This window comes from Athene noctua, chromosome 10 (assembly GCF_965140245.1).
Source record: "Athene noctua chromosome 10, bAthNoc1.hap1.1, whole genome shotgun sequence".
Taxonomy (NCBI): Eukaryota; Metazoa; Chordata; class Aves; order Strigiformes; family Strigidae; genus Athene; species Athene noctua.
In genome coordinates, this window is record NC_134046.1 from 2,501,293 (window position 1) to 2,516,860 (window position 15,568).

The 15,568-nt window shown below is 40.4% G+C and overlaps 1 protein-coding gene across 2 annotated transcripts in view; it reads right to left on the reverse strand.

The window, feature by feature from the left end:
- Nucleotides 1-15,568, reverse strand: part of UROC1 (urocanate hydratase 1) — a 44,198-nt gene that overhangs the window by 19,698 nt on the left and 8,932 nt on the right. For both annotated transcript variants that reach the window (XM_074914162.1, XM_074914161.1), the window contains exons 3-13: nt 14,859-14,952; nt 13,494-13,553; nt 10,306-10,434; nt 9,053-9,114; nt 7,984-8,050; nt 7,244-7,387; nt 3,427-3,515; nt 2,878-2,940; nt 2,007-2,186; nt 1,184-1,281; nt 867-939 (exon numbers count right to left, since the gene is read on the reverse strand). In XM_074914162.1, coding sequence (XP_074770263.1) covers nt 867-939; nt 1,184-1,281; nt 2,007-2,186; nt 2,878-2,940; nt 3,427-3,515; nt 7,244-7,387; nt 7,984-8,050; nt 9,053-9,114; nt 10,306-10,434; nt 13,494-13,553; nt 14,859-14,952 — 1,059 coding nt within the window. The remainder of the gene's footprint in view (nt 1-866; nt 940-1,183; nt 1,282-2,006; nt 2,187-2,877; nt 2,941-3,426; nt 3,516-7,243; nt 7,388-7,983; nt 8,051-9,052; nt 9,115-10,305; nt 10,435-13,493; nt 13,554-14,858; nt 14,953-15,568) is intronic.

Genomic DNA, 15,568 nt, shown 5'->3' on the forward strand with positions numbered 1-15,568 from the left:
CTATGTTCAAGCTCTTATTCACATGATATAAGCAAGTTAAGCGTGAGTCAGAGGCAAAAGGTGTTATAAACTCAGTCCTTCAACAGATCTCCTGAGCACAGCTTTTTCTACAGGCAGTATGCACGGCTTGGGTAAGAGGTGCTGTGTCCTGTTTCAGATGTGCTTTTAACTTCAGTGTAGACATAGGCTTTGATGGTTTGGAATTGAGCTCTACTGCTCTGAAGAGACAAGATCTTCATTTTTAGCACTTAGAAGTGAAGTTGCATATAGTTGCAGTTTTAGGTTGTGACTTGGCTACTCTCTTGAGTAGAACTGCTTAAGGAAAATTGATGCAACAAAAGAAAACCTGAAGCTGTTCATGTAAAGAAGTGAAGAGTTTTGATTTGGCAGTGTTTTAGCTTACTGTTCACACATCTGGTGTCTGCTTTCGTAAGACCTTTTAATTGTAAAAAGAATAAAGCTTTACACCAAATTATCAAGACACGCCAAACTTCTGCTGTCAGAGTTTACTTATGTTAATCACATATAACATATCCCTCCAGGTCTGGCTCTTCTTTTCCCCTGTACACAGGAAAATGCAAGGAGTAACTCTAAGGAAGCCAAGAGAAAACATGAGCATGATGTTTACAACCAACAGGACATCTTCCCAAACCACACTGGGCATTGCTCCAGAGTGGAGAAAACAAGACTAACTCTGCCGTAACACCTGTGAGATCAATTTTCCTACTGCTACTGTTGACTCCTTTTCATCATTTGTAGTGCACTGCAAGACTTGCACTAAGTGGAATCTCTGTAGCACTCTCCCCCTAAACAGAGAGGGGTCACAAGGCACTTGCATGCTTTATTCCAAACTCCCCCCAACGTACCCCATGATGTGTTGAACGTAGGAAGGATATCGAAATTCTGTTTTATTGGCTCCTCTTTTCTCAACATCAGCACCTATGAAAGAATTTTAATAGTCAGTGATCTGATGAAGAAAAACTATAAAATACAAAACCAGACTGTGCCTGGGTTCCCATGAAGGCTCTACCTCAGCCACAGAGAAGGTCCGGGGTCTCAGAGAATGAGAGATTATAGAGTTAGTATAACACAGTGGCCAACCCTATCCTACCAAAATAATCAACTGCGAAGATGCATGCAGGATTGTCCTTGTTTCCACCTAACAACTCCAGAATCTACTCACCAGCCCTTTGAGCTTCCAAGAGAAAAGCATTGCCATAATCCCAAAAAAACATGCCTTTATCAGCTAGTCTGTTAATAGCAGCCACATGTCTCTTCAGACTGAAATAAAGAAGGAAACAGTTATTCTTGAGATTGATAAAATATCCAGAAGAATAATATCACAGTCACTAAAGGCATGGGAGTAGGGGGAGACAGATGGAACTGAAAGACCCCAGAGAAATTCAGACATAAAGCCATATCAACTGAGATGCTTCCTGTCTCTGGGGCACCTGTTATCCCCAATTTACAGGCATTAAGGGAACTTCATTAATTAGCAGAGAGGGATCACGTCTTTCAGCAAAGAAATGCAGCCAGCTCTAAGGATGGAAGGCAACAGCAAAAAAACAGCCTACACAAAACTGCAAAACCATTTAAGAAGTTCACAGAGAAAGTGAGCAGAGACAGAAAAACTGAAAATCGCTAAACCTCACTGATCTGGCCTCTCCCTTGGCCAAAACAGCCCAATTTTCACTTTGTTTCCAATAGTGGATCATACCCCAGGACTGCTCTCTCTGACACCAGAATATTATCTAGTTCTAATCTCAGTGCTGCATAGTTGCATATGGAGTTGTACATGCATAGGTGTAACCTCTTGGAACTCTAGAGAAGTAAATCAATGCCCAACAAATGAAACTGCATTTTTTTAGGTCATAACTAGCTTGTTAGAAATGAGTCCCTCCCAGAAGTTTACCTTTCTGTTACCTTTGTCTTAGAGTAGTACGATATGGAATTGGGAAACTGCAAAGGTTCTTGTAGGTCCCTCATCCAAAGTCAAATAGATTTACCTCTCTTGTACCAGGGTCCGGAACTTCCCCGGATTGGTGGAAAGGAGTTGCTTTGCTTCCTCAAAGCCAAGCTGTACCGGATAGTATCCCCCACTGAATGGGTTATGACATGAAGTTTGGTCAGACCCCAGATCAACCAGCAGCTCTCCTGTTGTGTCCAACTCATATACGAGCCTCTCCCTGGGGAAGACAATGAACAGAGTGTTCGAACAGAAGCTCTCGTTTCACATTCTAGTTCCTCTTTCAGGTGAACATCTTCCATCCCAAGAAGCTGTTTATGAAGGTATGCCCTTGGTGGGCTAAGTCTTTGTTTTACCATTCAGGAGGTGGGAAATGGTGGTGATGAAGATTTAGGTGCAACTTTTATACTTCACATTTACCTGCGCAGGAATACTGATAGATGAGTCAGATACCAGTATGACATACCAGTCTTACTGGTCCGTCTCAGCCCTTGGCATATGGTGTGACAGCAAGATTTACCATTGAATAAAGCGCTGGAGTGCCAGAATTTCTATCCATCATCTGATTATTTTTATTTGATCAATACCTTGATAATTCTATTCTTCACTGAAGTCAAAGGCATTTTGTTGCTATCCAGTTAGCAAAAGGTTAGAAAGAAGAATCTTAGGGATTTATTTTCCTAAGAAATTCAGTGTTCCATAAGGAAAGAAGAAGGTGCATGTGAAGAAACTGGTGACTGAAACACAAGGATGAAGACCCCTTTTTTGACAATACAGTTTTTCATGAGCATCTAGAGTAATGAACTCAGCACTAGGTTTAATGCCTCTTCTCTTCCAAGTTTGGGAAATAATTCCAGGTTGACTTACAAGCAAGAGCATTAATATATCCATTGTCCATATATACTACTTACCATAGATCTACCACATTCCCATGGTAACCCAAACTAAGGGCAATTTTATTCTTTCTTGCATCTCTAGAATAGATTAAAAAGATTGGTTGAAGAAAATGCACCTCATGTAATTCCACCTTGCAACGTACAAATCACATACATAGTCAAACCTAGCAGAAGAGTCTACGAGTGGTTTCCAACACCCATAAGCAACAGATCCTCCAACCTTCATGTAACTAGTAATCAGTGATTCCAGAAAGCTTGAGTGATGCTTCAAGTGTAACATTATTTGTAATTGCTCTGTGCATATTCATGAAATGGAATGAAGTCACATTTAACATATATAAGTGATGCGAAGCATTAGCAGTGGCTTGCAGCAAGCATTGGCAGTCACTAATAATGACCGCTGCTGTTCTGATGGATGGATTCACATTCAAAAGCAGGCCTGGAATAAGAAGAGGTGCCCCTCGGCCCTTTCTATACGCACACCAAAACGGCCCAGTGGAGAAAGATGTGAAGTGAGGATTAGGAAGCAGAGATAAACTCACTGAGCCACGTTACGAGTCATACCTAAGGCGTGCAATGCAATGGTCCAGGCTGTTAGAGATTTCCATCAGCCATCCCTGCTTGTGACGTTTCAGCAGTGCTGCTTCATCAACCTAAGAGAAATAGCAAGGGTCTTAAAACTACCGTTTCTCCCTATCCAGTCACTTTTACCTGTATTTTTGCAATTAACCTGCAAGAAAGAGTAGCAAATAGGTAAAGGGAATAGCTCTGCCTTGGCATATTAAAAATATAGACCACATTAAAAAATATGGAATAATTGTTCAAATACTTATTTTTCACCTCTTTTTAACATTTTCTGTTCTCTTTTACTCCAGGCTCGAAGCAAGAAAAAAACCCCTTTGACACAACACTTTCCAAAATATTTTGCAAGCCAAAAGTTATCATTAAAATTGTAAAAAGAGGTAATATTTTTCTGCCAATTTTAATTATTCTTATTGTTTCTTTTCATTATTATCTTGAAAAAAAAACAAAAGTAAAAATCTTTCTAATTTGTTTTTCAAATCTGGCTATTTTCTGTGACAATACAATTTCTATTTAATTAAGAAAACATTTTCTTTGATCAGCTCAGCGATAGATGTTTCTGCCAGACTGCCCAGGATGAAGCAATGGTTTGCTGAATAAAATTGACTCTCACTTTTATTCTTCAACTGCTGGTTGAAAGTCTCAACCAAATATGGAAAAGAGGAAAGCATTTTCTTGTCCCAGCTGGCTAATGCCTCTGAAAAATGGAATGGATCAAAACAAAACTATGTCTTGAATTCCCTCTTGTTTGAACTTTGAAGCTCCAAACAAGCTCAGTCCCAAATCTGTACACTCTTCTGGGCTCAGCTTCTGTGTGTGTCACTGTGTATATGCATGACAGCTGGATAAAAACTTAAACGGATAAACAAACTGTGGAGGCTTTGGCACAGATTCCGTATTAACGGTTCAATGTACAAACCTGCACATCATTAATGCTTTTATAATGAGCCATCAGTGGCATAAAGCAAGTGGAAAATTAATTCAAGTCAATTTTCTGTGGTAGCAACGGATTCAGACACCCACAGTGGTGTGTCTGCGTAAGAACATATAGCCCGAGTATCTTCTCGTATTTTATTAAAGCATTTTTACTTCTCTATAATCCACCACCATAATTTTCATTCTATTATTTCTCATTAACAAAGTACTTATACCTAAATTAAATAAATTCTGTATTCAGGAGTCACCTGAACACCAGGAAACCTTTTCTTTCCTAATTATTCTTAGCATGAGAAATCTTCCATCATTTCCCACATCATTAATAAAGACTATCCTTCCAAAACCCCAGATTATGATAATATCAGTGTCACTGCCAATGGAATTATTTAATAAATCAGGTGCCGTGGGGGACAACTTCTTTGGGTGTTACTTAAATCATCACTGGAGGAAATATATTAAATGGTCTGTACAAATTACAGGAATCAGGTTCATTTAAAGCTCAGCATAACAGATCAGATCCATTTAAATCTGTCACCGCATCCTACATATTTTAATCAGCTCTCTGACAGTCTCAGTCTTTCACAGACTTGCTAGCATACTTCTCAAGAAAATCAGATCCTTTGAACCACACTTTCAAAAGCGTGCTCATTTTTTGATCAGCATCTCAGTAATTTAAAAAAATTGCACCAACACGATGAGCTAATGTCACTTCCAGTGTAACCCTAGAGAGCTTAGTGCAGCTCAGAGGAGTTAATCTGGCCCTCCATACAATTATTTCATAAAATTACAATCATCTGCTTCGTGTCAAACAGAAGAGGTAAAAGACTTGCACCATTAATCCCTTCTGTCTGGGCTTCGGAAGCCCTGGCTGACAAAATGACATCTCTTGCACAATTCATCAGTGCCATTTGCATAAATAGTTCCTTAAATAAATAATATGTACATATATATAGCTATCCACATGTGCTCCTGAGACTCATTTCCGACAAGGATCATCTCACAGGAGATAAAAACCAGGCGATATTCAGTCTCCTGAACAAAATCATCTGCAGCCGTAGAGATGAAAAGGACAAAGGACTGCTGTGAATAGCATTCACTGGAATCTTTCCTTTGTATTCTAGCATTTAAAAGATCATGATGACAGAGTGGAAGTCAGTATAAAGATAATTTATTCAATAATAATTTGAATATATTTATTTTATCTGCAGGGAGTACCTGATGAGATCTCAAATACATGCAAAACTTATGTGCCAACAAAAACACTTTTGCACCATCCCTGTAAAACAGATGAAACCCTAATCTTCTGTGAATAAGACCTAAACTAGCCAGAGCAGGTCAGATTTACTGCATGCCAGGTGGGCAGTCTGACCCATTATGTTCTGAAGTTTAATTATAATTACCACTGGCCAGATTGCAATATTCTTACCCTTTTCATTGCAGCAAATGACATGCCCACAGCAGAGGTCTGCCAGCTAATTCTCTCTATAAATGACTTTGAGAAGGCTAAACTAACTCCCACTTCAGTCAGCTCCAACTGGAGGTTAAGTCTCCAAAAAAATCTCTCTCCCTCTGGAGCAGTAACAAGAGCTCATCACCTGCCAACAGTCAGAAGAGCTCAGTGCATCTTGGTCAGTCCTATATCTGCTCCACCAAGAATGTTTCCCCAGTGGATTGAATTGAAAGGTAGCCATGAGGAAAGAAATGCATGGAAATGTTTATTGTTTCTCAATAGCCAATTTCACTACAAATAATCCCTACCGTTTTCACAGAATTGCAGAGCAACATTTTCTGTTAAAAAGTGATGCAGTGTTTCTGTAGTCAATCCTTCCACTTGATTTGTTAGAACAGAACTCTATGATGAGCAGAATAGCTGGAAAATGCAGGTATTGGGAGGACCTAACGTTACTTTATATGAAAAGTATTTCACTCAAAACTTACAGACCATGCCTGCTTACCAAAATTATGATGCATGTGTCCTGCATTATGTATGATACTATGTAGGATATCTGTGGATCCAGTGGATCTTATCATACACTAGTCCCATTGCCTGGACATTAGCAGTCTTTGAATCACAGATCATTATTAGATTTGGTTTGTTTATAGGAGGAAATAGCTGGGCTATTTTAACATATTTGGAACAGAGGAATATTACATCAGGATGCAAGACTCTCCACAAAGAATAAATGCTGTGGGCGAGCTTCAGGGAACAGGGAAAATGACACTACAGAACTTCTCTCCCATCAGCAGTTTCCCTTAGCAGAATTTACCTTTGTTGTCTACAAACTGGGACTCTTAGAAGGGCTTATTAGCCTCACCATCTTCATACTGAAGCCAACTTTAAAATTCCCAGTTTTACAAAATCCCATTGACTTCAGAGAATCACAACACCAGGCAACTTCATTAGTCCCAACCTTGACGAGTGAATCACACCAACATTTTAAACTTTTCATCGCACCTGATAACAGTGCCAGAGGCATTAAAGATTAATTGTAATGTAACTAACACTTTTTTAACCTCGATTTTTTGGGGGAATTGCCTGTGGAAGTTATACCCTTTCACACATGAAATAAGGTTAGCTCAAGCAAATGTCTCATCTCACAGCATCACCCTGCATTATTTGCGAAGCAATCGTAAGGAGTTACAGGCCATATCCTTAGAGTCTGATCCAGGGAGTGAACAAATAGAGTGGAATAGCAGTGAAAAATGCTCAGCAACGAAAAGGACAGAGAGATGTCAGCAATGAGGACCTTTTTTGAGTTTGGCTTGTCGGGGTTACTTGAGGAACATGTCAGATCAGGAGAACGAGGGTTCTGGTTCAGCATATGAAGGAGAGAAGACAGAAGGAAAGAACCATTGCTCTCACCTCTGCAATGATCCCCACGCAGCCAGCTATGACTGCAGCCTTCGCTTGAGCCCCACTCATCCCTCCGAGACCAGAAGTAACAAACACCTTCCCGGACAGATCTTCTGCCTTCAAGTAGCGACGGCCTGCATTGAGCACTGTGAGCTGCACACAACACAACAGAACTATTAGCAGGAGCTATTTTCAGAGTCCCTGAAATGGAAACATTTTTCTGTGCCTTTTGCAAACAGAGTTTGAAACTCAGGGGTCATTGGGACCACAAAACCGTTTTAATCTTTTAAGAAGACATGTTACAAAGTGATGCTAAGAAACCATCTGTCCTGATTATTGCTCTCACTATGAAACAGAATAATCAGTGGTTCCCAATATGCTGCTCTTGGGGTAGAGAGACTTATTCAGGATGGCTGCAAAAGACAGCTAAGGAGAACGGCTAAGAAAACAAGCTAAGAAAATGTTTTTATCTAACACATTTGGTCAATTCATACTTCACTTATTGTAGCTAGGTATGAGCTCAGATTGAGATCTTGATTGCAGATTCCTTCAGGTCTATGTCCTGCATAAGATGCCCTGTACTATCTGAGAGGAAGGACACTAATTTTTATAAGGAGCAGGTAACGAGAATTTCTTTGGTAGCCAGAACATCCTCTCACAGCAATCTGATCCATTCCAGCTACTGGCCACTGTGGAAGATACCCTCCTCCAAAGGGTATCAACAAACAGAGCTGCCCCCAATCTCTTACCACAGTCCCGTGGACGATTCCCTGAGGCCCAATGTAGCAGTAGCTCCCTGCAGTCATCTGTCCATACCTAGCAACAGCAACGAACACAACGACAGCACTCAGGCTGGAATGAATTCTGTACATGTCTACATGTTTCCAGTATAACAAAACCAAAAATAATCTTTGTACTTTGATTTGTTGTTAAAGATCTGCTATTATCAAATTCACAACTTAATTAAGTCTCTTCATTAGCAATGCACCAACATGTTCTTAGAGGATCATTTAGCTCTATAAATTGACTTCAGAAAGGCATGGAGCAAAAAACTGAGGGTAAACTCAGTTGGCATTTATCACAGTAACTAGGCCACAAGGACACTCCTTTTCACATTGTTGGCATCTTCATGCCACTGGTTTTCAGTGGCACTCACACTTCTAAGTCACATGGTCTCTTTTGAAATTGTTAGCCCAAAATGGTTGTTTACATTCCTATGAAATTCCCAGGAAAGTGGCAATAGACATTCTTGATTCACACCCTTTCTTCCAGCTTCCTTATCTGCACACACTCAGGTCTCTCCAGTGGTTTTAATTTATTCTCTCCACGGTACACAACAGAGTAATAAACCCTGCTCATCAACTAGAGGAGCGGTAAAAAAAATAATCAGGTAAATCACAATTAAAAAAATGAGAAAGAATGATAACTTTGTACTTCAAAGATTTCTCTTGGTGTGAAAGAACGTTTCGTAACTTGTGTTTTCTGTAGATTGCAAAACAACCACTGCAAAGTGGAACTAGTCAGTGCTATAAGTAGGTTATAACTAAGGCTTCAGACTGTAATTCAGCCAAGTCCTACACATAAACCCAATACTAATTCCTAGCAGACCTCAATTACATCCTTATATACGTGGCTGAACATAACTCAAACTCCTAAGTAATTCCACTTAAGTGTGCATTAATGCTTTGCAGTATCAGGACTTTATGCAGCACAGTTGAAATCCATCTGCATTAGAAATTGTAAGCAGCTACTGCTTGATGTCCAAATTACATTTTAGTTAAGGATTTGATATATTTTAATAGTGAGGTATCTTCTTACATTGTTACTCCCAAAGCAAACATCTTCTCATATTCATCTCTGGTGGAATAGTTGGGAATAACCTAAGAAAACAATCAAAAGAAAATCCAGATAAGCAAATTGGAGATTTAAGCAAATCATTTTAACAGCCTATATTTCTCTGACCATGGTCACACACATAGAAAAACAGTGAAAAACAGGAGGAGTGTTTCGGGTGTTTTATTCCGTGCAGTCTAGTATTAGAAAAAAGACGTCTGGTCTTTCTGGCAGTGTGACTGTCATGCAAGTTCTAACAAAAGCAGCTCACTAGCCTCAAAACTAGCCTGCAGAGAGACAGGTACTGAGTGGCTCAAAAGAGTGGCAATGAACCAGTGTGTTCACTTGTCCAAGTGGCCTCCCAAGCAATGCAGCCCAGAGAGTCGAGCACCTGATTGTCCTGGTTTTGGCTGGAGTAAAGTTAATTTTCCTCCCAGTAGCTGGTAGAGCGCTGTGTTTTGGATTTAGGATGAGAATAACGTTGATAACAGGCTGATGGTTTAGTTGTTGCTAAGCAGTGTTTATACTAAGTCAAGGACTTTTCAGCTTTTCATGCTGCCCTGCCAGAAGAAGCTGGGAGGGGACAAAGCCAGGACAGACAACCCAAACGAGCCAAAGGGGTGTTCCAGACCAGATGTGACATTATGCCCAGTATATAACTGGGGCAAATAGGCCGGGAGGGCACCACAGCTCAGGGACTGGCTGGGCATTGGTCAGCAGGTGGTGAGCAATTGTACTGTGCATCACTTGTTTTGTCTATTCTATTATTATTATTTTAACTTCCTTTGCTGTCCTGATAAACTGTCTTTATCTCAACCCACAAGCTTTACTTTCTTTCCCCCCAATTCTTTCTCGCATCCCACTGGTGGGTGGGAGAGTGAGTGAGTAGCTGTGTGGTACTTAATTGCTGGCTGGGTTAAGCCATCACACATTAATAATCGTTTCCCTATTGAGGGCTTTTAAATCTTCCAGACTGAACCTAGCTGAACTGTTTTGATCAAGAACGTGCACAGCTCAGAAGTCATCTAATAAGGAGAGGACTGTTCCCTCCATCACTGCAGATCAGCACACTTGAGGTGAGAGCAACTGTCCTGGAATAAATGCTGCAGGATTTGGGCTCCAGATTCTCCTGTGTGTGGTTGTAAGTTCAGGTAGTATAAATAATATTTTAATTCAGCAAATGTTTGAAAACTAAACAGAAGAGGAAGAAAAAGAGAACACAAGATGCTGATACCCACCATGCCATTAGTAATGATTAATCGAGGAGCATAGTGATGGCTGGGAAAGACCCCCAGAGGATGTCCACTGTACATTACTAATGTTTGCTCTTCAGTCATCTCTGACAAATAGTGCATTACCAACCAGAACTGAAAGGAAAAGCAAGGAAAGTGAGAAAAATTAGTTTCCAACTTACATTTATATTTGTTTGTGAAGCTGCTAAACTTTGAGTATAAAGGCAGTAATTGAGATAATGAGGTGTACTCACATACGGAGTAACAGCCAGAGCTCTCAACACATTCTTCCTTTTAATAAAGTCCATTAAGAGACATCACTTAGCAGGAAACATAAATCACCATCTAGCAAAAGTCTGAATAAGTTCCAAAAGAATTTCTCCAGTACAAACTCCAGAAATGCTTCATTTTTAAAACCATTCTAATTTTATCTTGAGGTTAACCATTTGGATCTGGCACTTTTCTGGCAATCTTTCCAAAGCCAAACTGCAAAATTTTCCCTATAAAAGTGATTAAAATACCCACGCATATTGTTGATCCTAACCTGAAACAGATAATTCAGCATGTGCTGGTGCTTGTCATCTTTTCAACAAATGGATATTACAACGTGAACTTAAAAGTGAAATGATTTTTCTCTTCAAAGAAAAAAATTCCACTTCCATTGTGGACAGTGAAAAGTCCTTGAGGCACCCAGACGTATACAAATAAATGCATCTCAGGGTTGTCTGCATAATGCAATAGTTACTCTTTGATCTACATCAAGAAGTAGGCTATGGCCATCTAAGCTGCCTATAGATATGACTCTCATCCACCATTGTCTATCACAAAGCCCATAATATTCCACAGGACTTTCAGTTTGTGACAACTGGGAGCTTTCCCATACAATATTGGAATTCAACAATAGCTTGAAACTAGTTTCTGTAGGCATACAGAGACAAAGTTTTGAGATAAAAATGGAACTGCTGATCAAAGAGACAGCAGTATCAGTCATCAAGGGCACTTAATCTCTCTGTGTCTTTGATCTCAATTAAAAATGGGACATATTCAAAGACAGTCCCTTCTAACCCAGCTAATTTCCAAGCTGCAAGTTGAGCAGGAAGAAGTTACCAGAGTTACTGTCTTGCCTTTTACATTTTGGTTCTGTTTCATGAAAAATATCAAACAATCAAGTTCTGGTCCTAGGACAGAACAAGTGCCTAGGTCTTTAGCCGGCTGGGAAAAGCATTGTATTAAAACTAGAAGCTGTAAGATATTTAGATCTTTTTGCACTGAAAGGCACAACTGGTACAGAGGAGGCAAAAGCCCTTCCTAGCTTAAAGTACAGTTCTGTTGCCTGCAGGCTTGTAAAGTTAGCCCTGGACATAGCAAAAATTATTCAGAAGAAAGCACTGGTTTGCATGGAGGATATAAACCAAGCTGAACCTTTTCACTACAAATTTTGCAGTGAGAGATTTCCAAAAAGCATGTTGTTTTCAAGCCACAAACGGAACAAAATGTTCTGTCATAACCGAATCATTCATGTGATTGCTACTCTAAGTAAGCAAAAACAGAAAGGTTTTGTTTATTCTGCTGCGAAACAACTGCAGGTCATAGCTCTGGTTTGGATGAGAACAAGAGAAAAGAGAGTATTTCTGACTTTGGCAGTGCTTCTCCTTCACCTTTCGGCCCAGCATCTGCCTAAGGGATGTCAGTCCCATAAAGGCTACTATATAAACTGCTAGCACTGTAAAATGTTGTAAAACTCCTGTAGTTAACAGGCAAAAGTTAATTGGCATTTACTAATTAATGCACAGAATAAAGAAACGGTGTGCATTGCCATGGTACCTTTCTTTTTAAAAGTCAGAAGAGTTTTGCCTCTAAATCTGCTTAAGACGCCCATTTAACATCCATTTACCAGATTAGGAAACTGAAGCATGAATATTCATAGCCACAAACAAAATTTAAAAAAAAAAAAAAAAAAAATCACAGTTAAACTGGGAAGGAAACCCAGGTTCCATGCTGCAGTGAGAAATACATTCCTCTCCCTTAACTAGGAACTTCATTTACATATTAATGTAGTTTTTTTTTTTTTTTAATAAGCAAGAGGCCCGGTTCAGGTAAAGCCACAAGGTGCAAACATGATACCTTATGACAGAAGTTGTCACCTTAAGTCAGCTTTTCCCTATGTAAGCTACAGAATCAGAAATTAAGATCTCCCCAGCCTTCAGGAGCAATGCTGACCTTCAGGGTGAGGTAGCTTTCTACCTGTGCCACATGTCCCCCTGTCCCCCACTGTGGCCTTGGAGCATAGCAGAGGCTGCAGGGATGGTGTGGTTTTGGCATTGACAATAACTGGATTTGTGCCTGTCTGTCCTCAGACACTCAGGGTGGTTGTTCATGAGAGGCTCCTCCTGCCACCCCACACCTGTAGAGCATTCAGACCCAGACTTTTTTTTTTTCCTTGAGAGAATAAATTGAGCTCATCCAAAACACATGTCTAATGCCAAAATTCTCCTCAAAACATTTCTCACATGGATTTCGCAGTACTTGAATTAAAGCAAGTGTATTTACTACCATTTTTGATAAATTGTACAACCACACCTTAAACATCCCAGCTCTGATTTTAGACAGACTTTAACCCACATGCCATTATTCGCAGGAGATCAGGGATAACGTTGCTAGGCCTGACAGTAACATGCACTATGATCTGGCCAGCTAGCATGTAAATATTTACAGCTATTCTGACTTGCTTGGAAAAACTCAGGATTGCATGTTCTTTAATCAAAGCCTTCTATTTATTTATTTATTCCATTACTTCTTGTGAAAAATGTTGCAAAAGCACCAGAAAAAAAGCAAGCGAAAAGATATACATTTTTGTTTCCTAGAATTCATTTTGACTCTGAATTTATCTGTGCAAAATACACAAGCACACACAAATGCATCAGAGAAAGACAAAGAACTGATCTTTCATCATACCCAGCCTGGTATGTTTATGGTATTTAGTATTCCTATCGGGCTGCCTGTGCTCTCTTTACTAAATAAAGCTCTCCCCATCTACGCTGTTCATAACTGAGCATTCCTCTATCCAGACAGGATGTTTTGGAGTATTTTGACATGACGACTGCCAAGAATTATCACAAAATGCCTAAGCAGAATGTTTGTGGGGGAGGGTGAAACTGGCGAAACAAGTTGCAAAAGCAGCAATGTCCTCCTACCTGTGCCCAGTTGCTGAAGACCTGCCCATTTCCTCCGTAAGTGACAAGCTCCTGGGGAAACTGAAAAAGGCAATTCAACAATAGTAAGGCAAGCCCTTTCCTGAAACATTTCACTGTCTCTGAGCTATTTTCTTAATCTCAGTAATAAATCTTTTTCTAGAGCTTATCATATCAACACACTCTAGATTCTTGATATCAGAACATCATAAAAGTATAATTTAAGAAAAAAAAAATCCAATTCTTTTTCAGAATGAGGCATTTGTTATTGTTACAATGGTACTTTGGATGCAGAACGTTACAAAGTGATTCCTTGACTGCAGTTTCTGTTTCTGACAGCCGTCCCAGTAAACTCCTCTACAGAGGGACTGTGTGAGCTTATAGTTTGGTTGCCACTGGCATTTACAACAGTTAGAAGAGTCTATGACCAGCAGGGCATAGTTGCATGGCCTCTCTCCTGCCATTTGCAAAAAGATGCATTACACTGGGTAGTACTTGTACAGCTGGACTTTGGTCCTGTAATATTCTAGTCAATCTGTCCTTGAGAGATGAGATTTCAAAGATACAGGAAGCATGAGCACTAATTTTTCAACATAAGCTGTACTAAGAGCTGAGCTCTATCCCTCTCTCAGACAGTGACCGAGCCCCTGCGTGTAGTGGGAGCTGGAGTGAACCCTGGTGCTGCTGTAGGAGGCCTCAGAGGTCTGTGTTAGGACAGACACACTGTGCAGAATGAAGAACTGCACACAGCAGGAAACTACAGAACTTCATGCAAAAGACCCCGAACCCAAGGAATTAAAACATAACCAACAAGAGAAGTATAGAATCCCCTTCAGTCCCTCGCAGGCTTAGCCTCACAGAAATGGGCATTCCAGCACATCACTCTAAGGAAGCTGCCTTGGCACTGCTGAAACTGGGCAGTTTACCTGACACACAGCAGCCAGCTCGACACGTTACAGGGGCTGGCATAGAATCCCAGAATCACTCAGGTTGGAAAAGGCCCTGGATCATCGAGTCCAACCCTCAGCCTGACTCTGCAAGGTTCTCCCCCACCCCACATCCCCCAACATCCCATCTAAACGACCCTTAAACCCCCCCAGGGATGGGGACTCCCCCCCTCCCTGGGCAGCCTGTTCCACTCTCTGACCACTCTTGCTGGGAAAAATGTACCTTGGGGCACAAAATCAGCAAAAGACTTACAAACAACTAAAATCCTATGCAATCTACAGAAGGAGGATCATCTGCACAAGAACCGATTTCACCTATATGTCTAAATTCTTCAGTTTTTATATGAGGAAAATAAGGAAATAACTTGCAGATTTGCTGCTGCTCTATGAACCCAGCTTCCTTATTTTCACAGTACCTTACCTGTGCCACTGAGGGATCCAGATTGTTCATGATCATCAACATAATGGCAGCTGCTGATTTGGTCTTGCACGGGTAGTCTCCTATGGGGTAAGCTCTGAAATGGTGGTCACAAAAATTAAGGAGACCCTTCAACTCACTCACAAGTGCAACAACAACATACCCTACAGAAATATCCCTGCATGCCAACACATTCCTTTCAGTTGTAGACTTTTATTCAGGAAGGGAGGGAAAAAAAAAAAAAAGAAAGTGCAGATCTGAAGTGATATATGTACCTTGACAGGCAGATTGGATTTTAACTGCTTTCAAAACTAAGCAAAGAAAAACATTGTATTCAGCTTATAATTTGCTGAAGCAGTTAATCACAACTGGTTATAAAGATGGTGGCCAAGATCTCCCATTGCTTTTTAACTGGATCATTTTGGGGATGCTGGAACTGGTCTCTGTAGCACATTGCCAGGCCAAGCAACTGCGTCCTGCGATGCCAAGGAAAACAGCGTCAGTGAAAGCTGCCTTCAGGCTCATCAGCCCTTAGTTAATATCCTATCTAAGAAAAAACACCCAGCTTGAATCTCAGTCCCAAAGTATATCTCAAAAACTGAACCTATCTAGGAGAAATATGGGCCTTTTTACTGAATAAGGTGCATTTCATCCAGAAAGTTGAGAGGTGGTCACAAAGGTATTCTGAGTCAGGTTTCGTAGCACTCATGTGC